The 20,978-nt window shown below is 35.8% G+C and overlaps 1 protein-coding gene across 3 annotated transcripts in view; it reads left to right on the top strand.

The window, feature by feature from the left end:
* The window catches only part of PLAA (phospholipase A2 activating protein), a 38,357-nt gene extending 26,534 nt beyond the window's left edge, over window positions 1–11,823 (top strand). For 2 of the 3 annotated variants that reach the window (XM_077912186.1, XM_077912188.1), the window contains 5 exons: window positions 1,939–2,010; window positions 5,021–5,089; window positions 8,179–8,280; window positions 9,576–9,740; window positions 11,092–11,823. In XM_077912186.1, the coding sequence (XP_077768312.1) occupies window positions 1,939–2,010; window positions 5,021–5,089; window positions 8,179–8,280; window positions 9,576–9,740; window positions 11,092–11,657 (974 nt within the window). In that variant the 3' untranslated portion in view covers window positions 11,658–11,823. The remainder of the gene's footprint in view (window positions 1–1,938; window positions 2,011–5,020; window positions 5,090–8,178; window positions 8,281–9,575; window positions 9,741–11,091) is intronic. The other variant, XM_077912187.1, reaches the window with a different exon arrangement.
* The last annotated feature ends 9,155 nt before the right edge of the window (window positions 11,824–20,978 follow it).

The following is a 20,978-nucleotide window of genomic DNA, read 5'->3' as shown; positions in this document are numbered from 1 at the left end:
CTCATTTATTTTAGAGCAGATGGGGAGAGACTGTACATGTGCAGAGTGAGGGAGGGGGCGAGAGAAAGGGAGGTGGGGGAGAGAAAGAATCCCAAGCCAACACCATACTGAGCACGGAACCTGATGCAGGACCTATCTGGAAATCCTAAGATCATAATCTGAGCTGCAATCAAGACTGAGCCACCCAGGTGCCCCTTTTCCCTTTCAAAAATACAGCTACACTGTAAACTAAACAAAATTGTGAAATTTAATTTAGTCATTTGAAATGAAAAGAAACTTAGAAGTCCCTTTAGATGGTTACTCCTTTTAAAAATACAAATTTTGGTGGATTTTACTAAACAAATTCTTTTTTCATGTGAGACTAAGTTGGTTAGTTGGGCATCAAATCTAGGCCTGGACTATGAGTAATTTTACTTTACATGTGATTTGTATTCCACATAATGATTTTAAAGTCAGTTATTTATAATAGTATACGGTGTCTAGAATGTTATAAATGGAGACTTGAGGGGAGACAGGAAAGGGAAAAGATACTATAAATGTCCCTGGATATAATCCTAGCAGTATTAGTCTGGCTCTTGATTCCTAGGAAATGGATTATAAGACTAGTTGTACTAGCCTGAGTTTTGGGGCCTGGGAATTGAGGCCATGGTACAGGAGGAAATAAAATGCTTCCTTTTTTCTTAGGTACAGAGCGAGCTCTCAATAAAATTCTAAAATTAGCACGTTATTGTCAATGTTTTCCTACTGTCATTTCTCACTCCATTTTTCACGTGCTAGTACGCTTCCTTGTTTTACAAGGATTCCATATCCCTTCCTATGTAAGTACTTACGTAGATCTTTTTTTTTTTTCTTCTTCCCTCACAGGTACTTTATGCTCCTAAGTTTTATCCTCCTCCTCTAGTTCAGAATTCCATTGCCCATTCACCTAATAAAGTTAATGTCCCCTGCATGTTGACTTAAACAGAATTACCAGAATGACTCACTACTGAATATAAGTGATGTAACCCCTCCCAGTAGTTGCACTTGACAGGGAAAAAAAAAATATGTTTAATATCTGGGTATTCTGTTGATGGAATTTCAGACTACAGTTCAAAAGAGTGAACGCATGAATATAGTCTTGTGTAAGCTATTTTGTGGAGAAGACAGATATTAGAGCAGCTGGCTCCGTATGGAAATCTTAACCCTGGCTTTTTTTTTTTTTTTCTCTTCTGAATCTCATGCTGCATAATCTCATGAAGCATAACTTTATATGCATCCTTTCATATATATCTTTTACATATATCTTACTGTAGATGCCTCTGATTATTTCCGTAGGGGTGCTAACAGAACATATACTCACACATACCACACATTTGTAAGAGTAAAAATGGAAATCTCTTTCCTTTGTGACACTCATTGCCTTTGTGATTCTCTTCTCCAGTAGGTTGTAAGCTTCAGTGGATACAAGCAATCTTGTTCCCTGCTGGATCCCTAGCACTGAATGCACTGTTTGACAGATGAGTTAATGAACTCAGGGGTTCTTTAAAAGATTAACATTTGATGCCTGTGGTTTTGATAGCAACAGCAGCAGCAGGAATTCTAGTGAATTTGTATAGGAACAGGAACTGATTATATATGTATATTACTGAGGTCAGAGACCACTTGTAATTTCTCCTTTTATATTTGAATTTTTAGTTATTTTAATATTTAAGGGCAGTGGCTAACACTTAATAAACTAGTAAAGGTGAGAAAAAGAAAGTTGGAGAATCACTAAAGTTTTAGTTTCTTAGTAGTCTTTCCTATTGTAAGACTGCTGACTAATTTCTGTTATTCTCTCATGTGACAACGTTGTTCTTCTGTTTTTTCTCCAAGCTTGGAGTCTTCTAATATAAGCATTGTGTTATTTATGAAATTCAAAATTTTGGCATCCTTCAGCTTTTCCTTTGTTTGCATGCATAGGTGGTGGTCGGTATGTTCCAGGGTCTTCATCAGGATCTTCTAACATGCTTCCTGCAGCAGATCCTTTTACAGGTGGGATGAAGTTTTGATAAATACATCTTTCTTCACTTAATGAATAGCATTTTGCAGTATATGGCTTTACATTTTGGAGACATCACCCAATAATTAATAATTCCCTTATCTATATTTCTAATTTTGATGCATCTCCTTTTCTTTAACTTCTAATTTTTGCTTTTTCCTGGAGTGTTTTGTAGCTCTTCTTATGACTTACATAGCATATTGTTAGAACTCACCATTTTCTCTAGTGGTCCTTCCTGCAAGGAGAGCAAGAGTCATTAAGGGCATAGTTTTTAGAGTCGATAGACCTTGATTCAAAATCTGGCTCTACCACTTACTTGCTATGAGAAGTTGGCAAGTTGCTTAACCTGTCTGAGCCTAATTTTTTTATCTGTGAAATTAGATAATAGGGGAACCCAGCAACCAAGACACAGCATGAGTGCTATTACTGGCAAGATTCTACTGATCACAAGCAAAGAAGGAGCCATGTGAGTCCCTGCTACTGGATGATGCAGTGCAGTCAAGAAGCCTGTTCAGGTGTATTTTGCATTAACGTGGGAGGACACAAGTCCACCCAGGATTAGTCTTCTAACCTTTGTTATTAATGGCCTTTGTGAAGCCCTGGAAGTGTTGGTGTATCTCTTCACAGTGGCTTTATTTATCAAGGTATGCATGCCTCGACATCAACGGTACTGGAAAAAAATTGCCAAGCTTGGACTTGAATGCAGCTGAAGAAGTCTCTGTTTTCAGAATAGCTTTTGATGTATTTTATGATGCTATTGTTGGATCAGCAGCCAGAGTTTCTAGACAATATACCCAATTTGGGAAGAGATTTTTGGCACTTAATCCACTGGCCTTGCCAATATAGATACCTGTCTAAACCATAACTGGGAGCAACACACAACCTTCAGTCAGTCTCATGAAGTTGTGAATCGTTCTCAGTGAGCTGCTTCTCTCCTGTGAATGAATTGGTGGCCTTGATGCACGTAGCTGTACCTTGTGCACTGGTAACCAGTATGCTATAATAACCGACCATCAAGATCAAGCTAAATGTTATGATAGCACAATGGCTATTAAGGATATCTTTGATGACATAATGCAACTTGAAAAGGTAGTAAGGATATGAAAAGTAAATAAAGTGATGATTTACTCAGACATAGTGATGCCCTGAAACGTAGAACAACAGAGTTCTTAGATCTCATTAGCACCTTTTTCTTGGAACAGAAGAAACATACCAAGCTTCAAACAATACCAACAAAATTAAGAGAACTCCTGGGGCCATCATCACTGGAACATGTCTTACTGTTGTGCAATGTCAGTAACACAGAAGATTCAGTGATAATGGAGATATGCAAGATAGCATGCCAAATATCCAAGAGAATTATGGAATTATTAGGATAACTGAACCTAACTGAACAATTATCAAAAATAGATAACAGACCTGATATTGAGCTGTTAGGAAAATTAAATGGCACAGTACATGTGAAGTGTTTAACAAAACGCCTGAACTATATTTAAGCAGGCCCTCAGTATATTTTAGTATATTTTCCCCCAATTTAACCTGGGACAAAGAGTTTTTCCCATTTACCTTAAGACTTAAGGTCAATCTTAATTCTCTTTTCTCTTCCTTATTTATGTGGTTCTCAAATTTCTAATGTCAATTCAAATCATCTAGGATGCTTGTTTATCTCATCACAAGGTCCTTCTCACAGAGATAATCTGATACACTGGGTTGCTTAAAAAAAAAAAAAGTTTCTAAAGTGAAGCCAATTTGGAGAGCTACTATGTTGTTTTGGGTGGGCCCTGGGAATCTGCATATTAAACAGGTGACTCATTCAGGTGGTTGGAGAGCCACGTGTAGAAAAGTGTAGGATTGTACTATGTCTCATAATTAATGCCTTGGGCAAGTTTTTCAGCCTTCTAAAATATTGTTAATAATCATGGTATCTAATACTTAAATGAGTATATAAATATAAGATGCTTAGCATGCAGGGCACTTGGCTGGTGTAGTCAGTTAAGCAACTGGCTCTTGGTTTCAGCTAAGGTCAGGATCTCAGGGTCATCGAGCTCCACCTCGGGCTCCACTCTCAGCATGGAGTCAGCTTGGGTTTCTCAATCTTTCCTCCGCCTCTCCCCACTGCACATGAATGCTCATGCTCTCTCTCTAAATAATAAATCTTAAAGATGCTTAGCATGCTACCTAGCATATTAGTAAAAACTCAACAAAGCCTCTTACTCTGTGTTCTTCATTATTTTAATTTATTTACATCTGCAGTTTTTGTGAGGTTTTTTTTTAGTACTATATATGTTAAACTGGTTATATCAGCTCCTAGATATTAAATTCAGAGAGGCTAGAAAAGTAGCTCATCTTTCTTTTCCCGCAAAGGCTCATCCAGGACTCGAACATCTCCAAATCATGATAATCCTTTCTCTACACCTGTTTTTCATGTTCCTTTCTTTCCATTTTCAATTAGGATCTTAAATATGAGACCGCTGTTATAGCATCCCTAAATCTTACTAATCTCTTGTTTGCTTATGTGTCAGCTAATCCTCTCTGTTTCAATAGAATAATCACATTTATTTTTTGTTTTTAATTTTTTTAAGGTTTTCTTCTTATGTAATCTCTGTATCCAATGTGAGATTGGAACTTAAAATCCTAAGATCGAGAGTTGCGTGCTCTACCAACTGCCAACCAGTCATCCCATGTTCACATTGCATTATGAAAACCTTTTTCTTCTCTCCAATCCACTAATGCTTTTTTAATTCATTAGCATCTGTAATTATAATGTTTAAGACATCTAATGTTTATTTTGTAATTTGAGAATTACTTTTAAGGCTAACATTTATTGGTCACCAACTATATGCCAGGTACTATTCTAAACAAATTTATAGCCCATTTATTATGTATATAAAGATGCCATTCTGAATTGTGACTCATGAAAATAAGTTATTCTGTGTGGAGAGGAGCATTTTGAACTTTAATTTGCAGTTACCTTTACTTACTAGATGTGTTACTGCATTTTAGGTGGTGGTCGTTATGTGCCAGGGTCTGCCAATATGGGAACTACCATGGCTGGAGTTGATCCATTTACAGGTACACACTTTTCATTTCTTTTTCTTCTTCTCCTCCTCCTCCTCCTCCTCTTCTTCCCTATTTTTTTTTTTATATTTTTAAAATTCATTAAAATTTTAATGAAAGACTGAGAAAACTAGTAAATTCTCCTTGCTAGAGAACTTTTCATATGGTAGATTAAGGACAAACTTCTTGACCTGGCATTTAGAATGTTCTCAGAATTGTGTCATACTGCACATTAGACTCATGTAGGAAGCTTAAAAAAGTACTTCAACCTCATTTCGAGAGATGCTCATTTGGTGTATTACTGCTCTGGTTTGGGGCCTTGGCAAAGTTAGTTCTGATAATTTTCCAATGTGATTCTAATGTGTAGCCAGGATTGAAAATTGCTATTCTGTCATAGGTCTGGTTTTCTAACAACTCTTATAAAAACTGAGTTTTTTCGCATCACACCTTTGTTCATTTTTAATATATTGAGAATTTTATTCACTATGCTACATATTGTTCTATTTAAGAGGACCCAGAAAAAAATTACTTTATGATTTAGGCCTATACTATCTGGCCTTCTCCTGAGCAATTAATTTTTCTTTTTTATTCGTAGTATCTTGCCTAGAGTCTGACACATCTTACTTGTTCATCATTGTTGAGCATAGGCAAAGAAGCTTTCCTCTGTATTTACTGCTAGTAAAATGCAGAACTAAATTTGTGGTTAATCTTTTACAAGTTTGACGGCTGTCTTGCTATATGTTTTCCCCTACTTGTTATTGTCTACAAAAGTCTAATAGATGTGAAACATAAATGTTCTTGACCGTAATAAGATTGATACTTACAAACCCAGCAGTCTACTTAAGAACTAATTTGGTATGTGATTTTTGTAAGCTATTTTTTCACTGCAAAAGTAACATTGACTGGCATATTGAAGTATAAACATAATGATTAAGATTGGGACTCTGGAGTGAGAGTGCTTAGATTGAAATCTCAGTTCCACTATTTTTTACCTGTTTTGCCTTGAGCCAGTTATTCTGTTACTGTGCCTCTGTTTTTCTCATTTGTAAAGTGGAAGTAATATCTACCTCTTGGAGTTGTTAAGAGTTGTAATTTAAAATTGTTCAAGTTGGAATTTAAAATTACAAAATGTATACAGCACTTTATACAGAATAAATGCCTAGTAATTGTTGGCTGTACTTGTATTATAAAGTATAAAGTTAATAGTGCTTCCTACCATTTTTCAGAAGTTACAGTTTTTAACAGTTTGGTGTATATACTGAACCTTATATAGTATACCTTAGTCCAACTTACTGTCATCTCTTACTTAGACAAATGAAGTAATATCCTCCAAATTGGTCTCTCCGTGGTCCACACTTCAGCCAGTGATCTTTTTACAGTCGAACTTTATTTATACTGCTCCCTTGATTAAAACCCTTTAATGATTTCTCATTCAATATTTTTTCTTCACTCTATCACCTTCCTCTCTGCATTTTTTCTGCCCAACCATACTGGCCTGTGTCTGTTTCTTGAGCATCTCATGCTGTTTTCTACCTCAGAAGTTTGGTACATGCTGTTCTGTTTTAGAATATTTGAGCCCTTTGCTTTGTTATTTAGATCACAAATTATTATTTGTTTTTTTCTCCTTTTTCTTTATTTTGCACATAGTATTTTTTAAATGAACATTCTCGGACACTCATTCATATATGGCCCTTGCTAGATCACTTACTCTGTCATAGGCTCTGTTACACCCTGTACTTTTCCTTCTCATTTTACTCAATTGTTTGGACAGTGTTTGATTTGCATTCTCCTTACCATTAGTCTCTAATGACCAGGACTCCAGGCAATGTCTGTTAGCTCATCTTTGATCGTACCAATAAATATTTTATGCTTTATAAGCAATGAAAATTAATTTTGTGTATTTATTTCATAACTTCATCTTTACCTACCCTATTCCCCTTTCTGATATATATTCAGAAAATTAAAATGTTTTATACATATTTTTGCAAAATGCCTTTTTGCATTGGAACAAAAGTAAATAAGATTTGAAATGCAGGCAAAATACAAATTAGGTTTAAATTATGCTTTAATTGAAGTAACTTTAGATATTATGTATTGTGATAAATTTTTATCCTATGCCAGTTGTTTGTCAGACACTGCATTTGGTTACTATAATAGTACTTAGGGATTTAGGAAGTAAAAATGTATAAAAGACTAGGGCCCTTTCACTTTTCAGGGACCTACATCATTTATTAAAATGATGGAAATCATAAGTTGTTATTCTTTCTCTGACTGGCTGACTTCATTTAGCATAATACACTCTGGCTCCATCCACGTCGTTGCAAATGGCAAGATTTCATTCTTTTTTATGGTTGAATAATATTCCAGTGTGTGTGTGTGTGTATATGCCACATGTTCCTTATGATTTCACTCATAATGTGGAATTTAAGAAACAAATAAGCAAAAGGGGAAAAAAGAGAGGCAAACCAAGACACAGGGTCTTAACTCTAGAGAACAAACTGACAGTCACTAGAGGGGAGATTGGTGGGGGAGGGGTTAAACATGTGCTGGGGTTTAGGGGAGAGTACTTGTGATGAGCACCAGGTGATGTATGGAAGTGATGAATCACTATATTGTACACCTGAAAGTAATATTACACTATGTTTAAACTGACTGGAATTTGAATAAAAACTTAAAAATAAATAAAATGATGGAGAAAATGACAATGTGGACTATATATCATTTGGAATAAGCAGTAAAAGACATGAGAAGAAAGAGATCAATATGCCTTAAGATGGGAATGGCAAGTTTTGTAATTGTTATATATTCTTTGATCTTTTAAAAATTTGTGATTTAGATTGAATCTTAAAGGTATGAGAGATGTAGAGAATACAAAATGGAAAGACTTTTGTTTTAAATTTTAAGTTTACATTAAGAACTAAAATTTATTATGTCAACAAATATATACAGTATATAAAATTTTATGATTTTTCTTTTTTCCATAGTTGTTTTGTTGCATGCACTGAGTAGTTGTATATATCAATAATCGTGAAAACAAAGTCATACAATTAGAAAAATCTCAGTTTTGACTATTACTAATGATTTTCATCGTCTTTTTTAAATAGGGAATAGTGCCTACCGATCAGCTGCATCTAAGACAGTGAATATTTATTTTCCCAAAAAAGAGGCTGTCACTTTTGACCAGGCAAATCCTACACAAATATTAGGTAAGTACATTTTAATTAAATAGTTTTCTCACATATCCATAGACTCTTTGCAGTGCACTCAAGACTGTTTCTCCTCCTCACATGAGCTAGGAACTGGGTGCTTACATGATAGAGACTTCTGTTGTGGGATTACACAATGGCGTCGACTACAAATACACAGTCTGATAATGGACCCTTAATACTTGCAAGAAGCCTTATACAAATATAAGGTAAATGCTTTATGATGATTTTAATGAGAAAAAAACTAAAGGGAAAAATATAAATCCCATTCCCTAAGATCTTAATGTTTTCAGGAAAAAAAAATAATGAAAACGAATGATTAAAGCACTTAAAAAAATTTTTTTTCCTCTTAAAAAAATTAATGGCCCTTAGAAGTAGTAAAAATTACATTAAAAAATGAAACTGCTCAGTTGACTTTGTTAACTTGTTTCTCTGAAACAAAATGACTTATGTGTTTGCCACTATTACTTCATGAGAATTAATTGAGATAGCATATATACCTCAATATAAGACAAGGGTTTTTTGGTCAGAATTTAATTTTATACCATCTTTATAAAAATCATAAGGGGCACCTGGGTAGCTCAGTCAGTTAAGCATCTGACTCTTGGTTTCAGCTCAGGTCATGATTTCAGGGTCATAAGGTCAAGCCTTGCATTTGGCTCTACGCAGCGGGGAATCTGCTTGAGATTTTCTACCCTCCATCCTCACCCCTGAGTACTCTCTCTCCCTAAAATAAATAAATATTTTTAAAAAATTGCTTCATGAAATGTGACTATGGTGACAAAAGGCAATATTTCCATTAAATATGTTTTTAAAGCCGGGTGATGTCAAATGTACATACGGAACTAAGGAAATTAAATATTAGGCATTTTTAACTCTTCAGTTAATTCATTGACAATCGAAGAAGTTAGGCAAAGTTGGCTAAAGGTTGTTACAATTTTTTTCTTTGAGGAAAATAGAGCATTGACTTATACTTGGGTATAATGACATGATACTGCTTCAAAAACCAAAATGATTACAAATATCTACTTTAAAACTTACTTGAAGCAGAAAGTTTCATAAGATCTTAGACAATAACAGGTAAAATCATCACAGTAACCTTTTTCTCTACTGTGTTCGAATGAAAAATATTAACAGGCCTTATCCTTATTTTACGGTCTTTGATAATTGCCATGAAATGTCTTACCTTCCCCATGGTGTGTAGTGGAATACTCTTAGTGAAAGTTTAGACATCTTTATATTATATCTGGCTAAATACAGTTAGAGAATTTTGAAAGTTTGGGTTTGGGTTCTAGGTAAACTGAAGGAACTTAATGGAACTGCACCTGAAGAGAAAAAGTTAACTGAGGATGACTTGATACTTCTTGAAAAAATACTGTCTCTCATATGTAATAGCTCTTCAGAAAAACCCACAGCCCAGCAACTTCAGATTTTGTGGAAAGCTATTAACTGGCCTGAAGGTATGGAAGCCATTTTTAAAATGTAATCCAGAAAGTAGTAAGTATGTCTTTTCATTTCTATCAGTATTACTGATGTTTCTAGATTAAGTATGTCTTTCCATTTCTATCAGTATTACTGATGTTTCTAGATTGTTTTACCCAGAGTAAAAGTTACCCTGGGTGGTTGTAACTTACATTGTGTGAAACTTAACAAAAAAGTACTCACCATGCCCCTGTAATTCATAGTCTTGATTTGGTCCATGCTTTATGAGAATCTGAAGGGAATGTAATGATCCCCATACCATTTCATGTACCATTTCAGAGCATTTGTGGGTCCCCTGCAAGCCACCCAAGAACATCTTGTGCACTATTAACCCCAGTCTACAAACGGTTGCTATAATTATTTTTTTGACTCACTTCATTCCTTTTAAATTCCAAAAGTGTCCTCTCTCATTACTTTTTCATGCTATTGATTAGAGAAGAAAAGTCATTTGTCCTGCTTAATATCCCATATTGTGATTTTGGCAGCTCACTTAATGTGTTCCATGATCTCTGTAGCTCCTGCTAGACATAATTAGATTCTGGTTCAATAGATTTTTTTTTTTTTTAGGTGAATATCCTTTATAAATGATGCTGCATACTACCTTTATATCACAGGGCACATAATTTCTGGATTCCTTACTTTTAGTGGTGCTAAGATTATAGAGTGGATTCATTCAAATGGTGTCTGCCCAATTTTTTGAATGTAAAGCCCTCCACCAACCTGTAAGCATCGTATTATCATTTGTCAACTGGAATTCTATTTTAAAAAAACTTTCCCTCATGGAGCACCTGGGTGACTCAGTCAGTGAAGCATCCGACTCTTGATTTTGCCTCTGGACATGATCTCAGGGTTCTGAGATTGAGCCATGAGTCGGGCTGTACACTAGGCATAGAGCCTACTTAATATTCTCTCCTCCCTCTCTAACCCTCCAACCCCAATCACACGTGCATGTACTCTCTCTCTTAAAAAACAAAGAAAAGATATACTTAAAAGAAAAACTTTCCTCTTAAACTCTTTGGTCTTAGAGGATTTTAAAAGCAAGGTCCCCATCCCATTCATTCCACAGGGATTTACTGAATACTCAGTATATATATCAGGCCAGTTGATAACCCATTTACATCACCTCAGCAATAAATCGTTTCTATAAATATGAAAAATCAATTAACAAAAATTTTAGAAATATATATATTTTGTAAAGCAAGCACATAGCACATGGTTTTTTAACATTTTCTGAAATGGTCGTGTGTTAATAAAATTCATAAACCCAAATGATAGTCATAGGAATTTTATGGGTGTTTGTAAACATTAATGAATTTTTCTTTTTAATAGATATTGTCTTTCCTGCACTTGACATTCTTCGGTTGTCAATTAAACATCCCAGTGTGAATGAAAACTTCTGCAATGAAAAGGAAGGGGCTCAGTTCAGCAGTCATCTTATCAGTCTTCTAAACCCTAAAGGAAAGCCAGCAAACCAGCTGCTTGCTCTGAGGACTTTTTGCAATTGTTTTGTTGGCCAGGCAGGACAAAAACTCATGATGTCCCAGAGGGAATCACTAATGTCGCATGCAATAGAACTGAAATCAGGGAGCAATAAAAACATTCACATTGCTCTCGCTACATTGACCCTGAACTATTCTGTTTGTTTTCATAAAGACCATAACATTGAAGGGAAAGCTCAATGCTTGTCAGTAATTAGCACAGTCTTGGAAGTTGTACAAGACCTAGAAGCTACTTTTAGACTCCTTGTGGCTCTTGGGACACTTATCAGTGACGATTTAAATGCTGTACAGTTAGCCAAGTCTTTAGGTGTTGATTCTCAAATAAAAAAATATGCCTCAGTATCAGAACCAGCTAAAGTAAGTGAATGCTGTAGACTTATCCTAAATTTACTGTAACAGTGGGGATGGGCTGAGATTTTAAATTGATTAGTGTTTTTTCTCACATTTTACATGACTGATTACAGATGGTTTAAAAAAAAATGCTGTGGATTAAGTAAAATTTCAGATCTTGTAAAGTGGGGGGTAAGAAGAGACAAAGAAATAAAATTTTTGCACTGATGAACTGTGAGATTTTCCTGTGTGATGTGGGTAAGTTTTCAGGAATTTAGAAAGAATGAGATAAAAAGAAAAACAATGCAACTGCTACAATGGCATAATTTCCATACCTTTGCCACATAAGAGAAGATAACTTTTATTTATATACTCTGCTTTTACGTTACTTGTTGGTGGTTGTCTTTTACTTAATTTCTGCTCTACTCATTTTTATTGCTGATTCTTTGAACAGCACCAGCACATTTCAAGATCTTATTTTAGGATAAGTACTTTAGAATTTTCAAAAATTAAGTTTGTGGTAAATTATTCCATATATAGAAAACATACAAAATAATTTCATCATTTAAGTTACTTGTATATAGAAAATTACATTTGATGGCTCATTTTTAGATGAAGGGAAAGCAATTTTCTAAGCTGCATTAGGTTATGTATCAATTCAGACAAATGAGACCCCTAATTAACTCCAGGTTTATAATCCAGTTTCTTTTGCCCCTCCCTATTTGAAGTAACTTCATTTTTCATTCCAGTTTTGATATTAGTTTATTTTTGGTCATTTCTGTTGTCTCAAAGGGAATTTGCAATGTGTTGACTTTATCAAGCAACTATGCAAGCAAAAACTGTTACTGGCAAGTCCAGAGAGCCTATCATGTAAAACTAGTATTTTTGACCTCCTAACATGGTCCAGGCACTGTGCTAACCACTTTGAGATTTGATCCCCAAAACCCCTTAAATGAAGAATGATGGTGTCTCTATTTTCAGAAGTAAAGAAAATGGGATAAATCATGGTAGGAGAAAAAAAAAAGTGCATACCATACCATACTTCCTAGAGAGAGGCATCACAAATTTGTCTCAGAATATCCTAACAACTAACACGAAGGAACTACCACTTTAATTATATAATTTAATATGTTTAAGAGAACTGCAGTTTCTTAAGAGAAGCATAACTATTCCTATTTTTGAGTGGGAAAGATCTTTTCACAAAGAGGACTTTGCCTAAAATAATGAGCAGCATTCTCAACATTTATGGTATACAGAACCATCAATTTACTGGCTTAATGACAAATTGTAGTCAAAGAACAGTTCTTCCCCAATAAGGAAGGGAAGATTTTCCATCATCTGGATTAATTCAAAGAAAAACTTTTGGAATATCAAGAGAGAATGGGTAAAGTATAAATAGAGGAATGTGTATTTTGTTGAGTGTTAAATTGCAGCATTCTGACATATGCTCAGACTTTAAAAATTCTGTTGGCTGGGCTGGTTAGGAACCTTTGCTTTACTTTTTGTTGAATCAGGTTTTAGGTGGTTACGTCAAAGTTAAATGGCAAAGTCAAGAGTTTAACCCAGGTCAGCCTAGTTCCATTATATACACTTCTTTCTTATTAACATGTCCAGTCTAGCATGCAGTTCTGAGTACAAAGAATTTATCTACAATATATTTTGAAATACCAGGTAGAACCTTTGGATGATGGGAGGACATTAAGAACATGAGCTGACTCTTCAAAATGTAAGGGGTGGCAAATTGTAAACATTGTTTGCTTCTTGTAGAGTACAAGTCTTTACAACAACTTTTATAGTATCAGTATTTCATATTGAAGAAAAATTATAAAATATAGTTTAGCTAAAGAACTAAGATAATTCACCTGAAAAATAAGTGTTATATGATGGTTTTGTGAATTTTGAAGTCTTTTTCAGTTAAACTTTTTTCCATGGTTCCCTTAATATATTTTTGTGAATATAAAAACATAACATTCATCTAATAAAACACAGACACACATCAAATAAAAATTGTAATCCCACTACCCACAGAGAACCATTCTTAACATCTTGTGGTATATTAGTAGGTATGTAAATGTGTTTTTTTTTTCTTAAAGGACTGTGTGATACACATTGTTCAACAACCTGATTTTTGAACTTGACAATATATAGTATGCATACCTCTACCTTAATAATCATATATCCATTATATGGATATATCCATTTCCTATTATCTGATATTGTTTTCAGTTTTCAGCTTTCAAGCACTGCTCAGACAAATATCCTGTGACTTACTAGCTACTTAGGCTACATTTTATACATGGAATTGGTGGGCCAAGTTAATGCACATTTTTTAGGCGACACATGCTGTCAAGTCACTTCCAGTGGTAAAAGTCTTGGAGTTAATATCCTTCATATTGCAAATTCTGGGGATGAAACTTGGACATTCGCTTCCTTAGCAGTTATCAATGTTATAAATCATTATTTTGTTGAGAAATGATAAAATGTAAAGAGGGTCATCTGTGATATACTTACTAACAGTCTTGAGATATAAATTACTTGAGATTAGGAAATGTTATTCAGTCTTTTTTTTTTTAAATTTTTTTTTTTTTTTTTTTTAAATTTATTTATGATAGTCACACAGAGAGAGAGACAGAGGCAGAGACACAAGCAGAGGGAGAAGCAGGCTCCATGCACCGGGAGCCCGACGTGGGATTCGATCCCAGGTCTCCAGGATCGCGCCCTGGGCCAAAGGCAGGCGCCAAACCGCTGCGCCACCCAGGGATCCCTTATTCAGTCTTTTTAAAAAATAATTTATAATCTAAAAAAATTAAAAATAAAAATAATTTATAATCTAACTTCTAATATATTTTTCTATAGAAGATTACACACAGGGTGTTAGTTTATTTGGGCTGCTGCAACAAAAATCCAATAGATTGGGTGGCTTAAAAACAAACATTTTCACCATTCTGGAGGCGAGGAAACCCAAGGTGAATGTGCCGGCATATTTGGTGTTTGATGAGGGTTCTTTCATGGTAGGAGGAAGAAGCTCTCTGTTGTCTCCGCATTCCTGAGGATTCCACCCTTATAACCAAATTATCTCCCAGAGGCCCATCATATTGGGAATTAGGTTTCAAAATAATGAATTTTCGGGGTGACACATTCAATCTATAGTATAGTGTAGTTGTGATTATAAATAGAATTTTGAAGATTTTTTTCATTTACCATTATCATTCCATGTGTTTTTCTTAAAATTTTTAATGAAAATATTCATACATCAAAGTTCAAAGAGTACAGTGAACACTCGTGAACTTGCCAACCAAGTTCTACAGTTGTTAACATTTTGCCATATTGGTTTTATATTGAGATTACAGATATCACCTTTATCAACTAAATACTTAAATATGTATCTTCTAAGAATAAGGACATTTTAAAGAATGTTCTTTATAACCATATCATTGTATTACCATTCAGTAATTTCATAGTATCTAATATGTATTCCATACTCAAATTTCCTTAATTGTTTCATAGTAACTATTATCACTTTATTTAAAGGATCTAATATAAATAATCAAGGTTTATGTATTATATTTATTTGATTATATGTTTCTTTGGTCTCTTACTCTAGAACAGTTCTATTTTTATTTTTTAGTATCGTTGACTTTGAAGTATCTGCATTACAGAATGCAAGGTACCCCAATTTTATATTTGTAAAACATTTCTGTAACTCTTCTGTATTAATTACCTATTGCTGCTTAATAAATTACCCCAAAACTAAAGTGGCTTAGAACAGCACACATTTACTATCTGAAATTTTTTGCAAATGAAGAATCCTGGCCCAGCTTAGCAGGATCTTCTGTTTCTTTGTTTCACATGAGGCTGCTATGAAGAGTATCAGCCATGGCTGAGGACTCATCTGAGGGCTTGATTGGAGAAGGAAGCATTTTCGAGCTCATTTATATGGTTAGTGTTCAGTTCTTTTCCAGGTGTTGGATTGAGGACTTAAAATCCTAGCTGGCTGTTGGCCAAAGGCTGTCCTCAGTTTTTTGGGTGTTTTGTCTTTTTAAGAATGTTTTCCAGGGGCGCCTGGGTAGCTCAGTCTGCCTTTAGCTCAGGTCATGATCCCAGGGTTCTGGGCTTCGGCCCTGCATTGGGCTCCTTGCTCAACAGCCCCTCCACCCTTTCCTTTATTTGTGCTTCTCTCTCTCTTTCTCTCTCTCTGAAATAAAAATTTTTAAATGAATGTTTTCCTTTTTTTTTCAGAGAAGGAGGTGGGGGAGGGGCAGAAGAGAGAGAAAGAGAATCTTATGTAGGTTTCATGCCTGCATGAGGCTCGATCTCAAGACCCTGAGATCATGACCTGAACTGAAATCAAGAGTCACTTAACCAACTGACCTACCCAGGCTCCCCTGCCCTCAGTTTTATGTTTTATGGGCTTCTCCATCATGTCAAGTGCTTTCATTAAAACCAGCAAGGGAGAGAGTCTGCTAGCAAAATCAAAGTCAGAACATTTACATTTACAAACTACAAATATGCCACCCTCTCAACATCAAGGCTGGAAGCAAGTTACTCAAGGAGAGTGGATTACACAGGCTGTATCAGAAAAGAGATCACTGGGAGCCTTCTTAGAATGTGCCTGCCATACCTATTTCCTATAAACTAAAAGGTAAACCCAAAGGCTTGGTAGATTAAGATTAAAATACTGTAGCAAGAATACTTCATAGGTGTGTGTACTTTTTTTTTTTTAACTTGATGGCATCATACCTGTGCTTCCTTAAAGTTTATTATGTTCCCCTTACCATAACTAAAGGAGGCTGAGAGAACAGAACAGGGTGTAATTGGCTTATTGACCATCTTCACAGAGATGGGTGAATATTTTTTAAAAGTTGTTTTCATTCTATATTTTTCTAAGTGATTATCAGGTTTTGCTTGTTTAATAATTGAAATCAGGGTGCTTGTTTTCTGGAGGTACTAAGGCAGAATCTTGATTTTGAGGGCAACAAGTAAAAACCACTTTGGTGCTTCTCATGGAGGAAAAAGAGTCTTTAGAATACAGTGAATAAGGAAGCTTTAAAGAGGAGAACACCAACTAATGCCCTTCTGTAAAGCAGGTAGGCTGATACTTAGGCCTAAAATGAGGTCCTGGGACTTAAACTTGATCTTGGGGCTCCTGGGCACATTGTAATAAGTCAGAAAAGTAAAATGTCCCAATGGCAATACTTTCATTGTACATACATCACTTAGATGTAAAGGCATATGATATAGCAAAACTTAAACAATGGTTTGTAACTGAATTTAAAGCAAACTAGTTAAGTACCTTTGCAAAAAAAAAAAAAAAGACAAGTTTAAGTAAATTAGATAGCATGTATTAAGCAATTACTTTATACTAGTTTCAGGTTTATCCTCATTATCCCTATGGGGTAAGTACTGTTAGTAATCTTACAAGTGAAGAAGCTGAAAGAGGTCAGGTAACACGTCACTAGTAACAAAACAATGGAGAATAGTATTTAATAAATGATGTCGGCAAAGCTGGATATCAAGATGAAGAATATCGGTTTGTGGTAGCCACTTCACTTCATCATAATAGCAACTATGGTGGGTGGTAGTGAAATGTATGCTTGATACATAGAGCAGAAGGTCGCTTGAAATAAGCTCTCCCACGTTTCTTTCATTCTTGTGTCTTCAAAGGAACTAATAAATTCAAGAAATGTGGGACACCTGGGCGGCTCAGCGGTTGAGCATCTGCCTTTGGCTCAGAGCGTGATCCCAGAGTGCCTGGATCCAGTCTCACATCAGGCTCCCTGCAGGGGGCCTGCTTTTGTCTCTGCCTCTCTCTGTCTCTCATGAATTAAAAATAAAAAATAAAAAAATTTTAAAAATTCAAGAAATGTTTTGCTTATTTCTATGCCTTTTAAAATTTTTCAGTAGTAAAAACAACCAGGGGTACAGTACAATATGGTGAAAGAATACTAGCTTTGAGGTTAAAAAGGCATACATTTCAATGACATTTCCACCACTTGCTATTGAATTAAGTTGATCTCAGCCCCAGTTTAAGCAAAGATATATTAGGATTTTATAAAATAGAAGAATAAAATATGTAAAATGTCTACCACATGAGTACTTATCAAGCATTGCTTTCACAGATAACACAAAGCTACAGTCCTCTTTAACAATAAAAGTGCTGTATACAAGGAACATTTAGAAGACAAGTATTTTATTGCTACTGGAAAAAAAATGCTCATGAGCAGAGGTACCCTGTTATTTTGCAAAATTGGTTATTTGGAACTCTGAACACAAATATCCTTAGACTTCATTTAAATTTCCTATAATGCCACAGAACCTCACTATGAAATATAGTTTGTTTCTGTTGGAACATAAGAATTATATCTGCCCGTATTACAGCACTGACATTGAATGACTTAGGCAGTATAAAGCTAGTTTTGAAGACCCTTCTAATGCCTAACAGAAATACAGAAAAGGAGGCTTTAGAAAGTGTGTATCTGTTAACTGTAACCACCGTAATACTACTGTTCAACAACTAACAACCCAAACAATAGCACTTATTGACCTAAGAAGTTACAATCTTAGAGGTGGCTGATCCTGACTGGGCTCATTCATGTCTGCAGGGTGGAGGAGGACTCCGTTCTAGGCCAGGCTTGACTCAATAGTTTAGCTGGGCAGCTCAGCACTACTATTTGTCTCTCATCTTTCTCCTGGGACGAATGTGCTGAGTATATCATTTTTATGGTGATGGTGGAAACATAAGAGTGAACCATCACAATTACAAGATTTTTGTTTGTCTTGTTTTTGTTGTGTTTTATTTTTTATGTAGGCTCCAAGCACAAAGTAGGGCTTGAACTCACAACCCTGAGATTAAGAGTTGTATGCTCTACCAACTAAGCCAGTCAGGGGTCCTGTTTTTGTTTTTTTAACATGTGCTTGCTACATCTGCTAGCATCTCGTTGGCCAAATGAAGTCAACTTCAAAGGCAGGTAGGAGGGATCCCTGGGTGGCGCAGCGGTTTGGCGCCTGCCTTTGGCCCAGGGCGCGATCCTGGAGACCCGGGATCGAATCCCACGTCGGGCTCCCGGTGCATGGAGCCTGCTTCTCCTTCTGCCTATGTCTCTGCCTCTCTCTCTCTCTGTGTGTGACTATCATAAATAAATAAAAATAAAAAAAAAAAACAAAGGCAGGTAGGAATTACATGTTTTGCCTCAAGTGGAAGGACACTGCCAAATAACATGGCAAAGAACATGAATACAGGAAGAGGTGAAGAAATGGTGCCCTTAATGTGATTTACCTAAATGGTGTTTGGAATGAAGCTCTGAATGGATCCTGAACTTCTCAGCTCAAAAATTAACATTGCATTCCTAGCGCATGCCCGGCACTGTATTAGGTGGTGACAGTACAAAGATATATAACACACAGCCTCTATTCATGAGAACTAACAGTATATTGGAGAAGATATGTAACAAATACCTGCAGGCAAGAGTTTTGGATGCTCTGTAGGGAAGACAATGTCTTACAAAGGAAGAAGCATTTCAACAAGATTAAAAAAGGTGATTTGGAAAGGTTTTAAGTATGAAGTGACACTTAAAAAGAATTTTAGATTTAACCAGATGAGTGGAACTCTGAACACAAATATCCTTACAGTTCATTTAAATTTCCTATAATGCCACAGAACCTCACTATGAAATATAAAGTTGAATAGGATTATTGAATAGGCCCAGAGGGCATATTTCTAAAAAAGACATAGGGCTACAGAGAAAAATGCTGTCCAGATCATGCCAGGTCTTACATGTTGTATGTTGAATTCATCAAGAACCTAGATTGCAAGTGGCAGAAACCAATTCAGATCAGCTTAATAAAAAGGAGAGAATTATTGGCTCATTGATATGAAAAAGACAGTATTGGGACTTCTAGGTCTTGTTTCATAAGTGTCTTTTGTTGACCTTCCACAAGATAGATAATGTGACATCTAGAGGCAATTTCCTTACAGTTTATTTAAGTGGAAGACTGAATTTCTCAACTAGTGTCTCTTTATAAATTCCAGTTAAGTACTGAGTGGCCCTAGCATTAATACATGCATATTCCAGGCGGATCATTGTGACTAATGCTCAGTGAGTTGCTGGAGAGCAGTTATAAAAAAGGGCATGTAAATTCCAATCTCTGCCCACCCTCCCATGTATTTGTTCTAGGAAAAGCAGGAAAAAACAGAAAAACAGTCCTGCATTAGTTTGCTGAGCTTTAAATCTGTTCAGTGCTGGGTCTCTTCAGCTCTATAATATACTGAACATATGAAACTATCCACATCAATCAGTTCTGGCCTCCAAAAAAGGCAATTTCCTATAGTTCAACCTAAAAAGAAAATGGCGTCTCTGTTGCTTCAAGCTAACTAAACTTGTGATGTGTCTATGTCATGTTCGCACCAAAAGTCAGTTCTTTCCCTGTTCTCTGAAGAACTCCATGTAGAATTATCCAGTTTCTGTTAGAAAGCTGTTTGTACCTACTCTTCCAAACCCTGCATGATTGTCAGTGTCACCGTGGCAGCTAAGGCCCTGTAGCTAAGTGTCTCTGCCATGTGATGAAGGAGCACTGAACTATTCCCAGCAAAGTTCCTACTGACCTCCTTTAATAAAGGAATTTCCCACCATTAATTTCACTAGGTACTTCTACACTCATAATTTAATGAGTTCATTTAATCCTGCACAAATCTGGTTCTTGTTCTCCATCTGAAAATTGTGTTTCATTCACTCACTTATGCAACAAATTTTTTTAAATTTTTTTAATTTATTTATGATAGTCACACAGAGAGAGAGAGACAGAGAGAGAGAGAGAGAGGCAGAGACATAGGCAGAGGGAGAAGCAGGCTCCATGCACCGGGTGCCCGACGTGGGATTCGATCCCGGGTCTCCAGGATCGTGCCCTGGGCCAAAGGCAGGCGCTAAACCGCTGCGCCACCCAGGGATCCCTGCAACAAATTTTTATTAAGAAACAACCATATGGGAAATTTTTCTATTAAAGGCATTTGGGTAATGGGAATACAGATGTGAATAACACCAAGTCAAAACTTTCATGGAGTTTACATTCAAGAGAAAGGAGACAAATAAATGCATGTGCAGTGGTTAAGAGCACTGAAGAAAAATAAAGCAGAATAAAAAGAATGCAGAATGCCAGAGCAAGTGATGATGGAGGCACTTCCTGTTGCGTATGTTTTTTGGTTTGCTTCTCCCTGCTAGAATATAAGCTAATGAAGACATGGATTTTGTCTATTTTTTACTCTATCACCAGTGGTCAAACAATGCTTTTGCATTCTAGAACAAGAATATGGAAGAGTGGTCAAAGACTGGAATTCAGCTGCCAAATTGATAAATTCTTTAGCCATCTAGTTGGCAGTGCCCTGGTTTCTTG

This window comes from Canis aureus, chromosome 10, assembly GCF_053574225.1.
Source record: "Canis aureus isolate CA01 chromosome 10, VMU_Caureus_v.1.0, whole genome shotgun sequence".
Lineage (NCBI taxonomy): Eukaryota > Metazoa > Chordata > Mammalia > Carnivora > Canidae > Canis > Canis aureus.
This window is presented reverse-complemented; position numbering and strand designations above follow the sequence as displayed.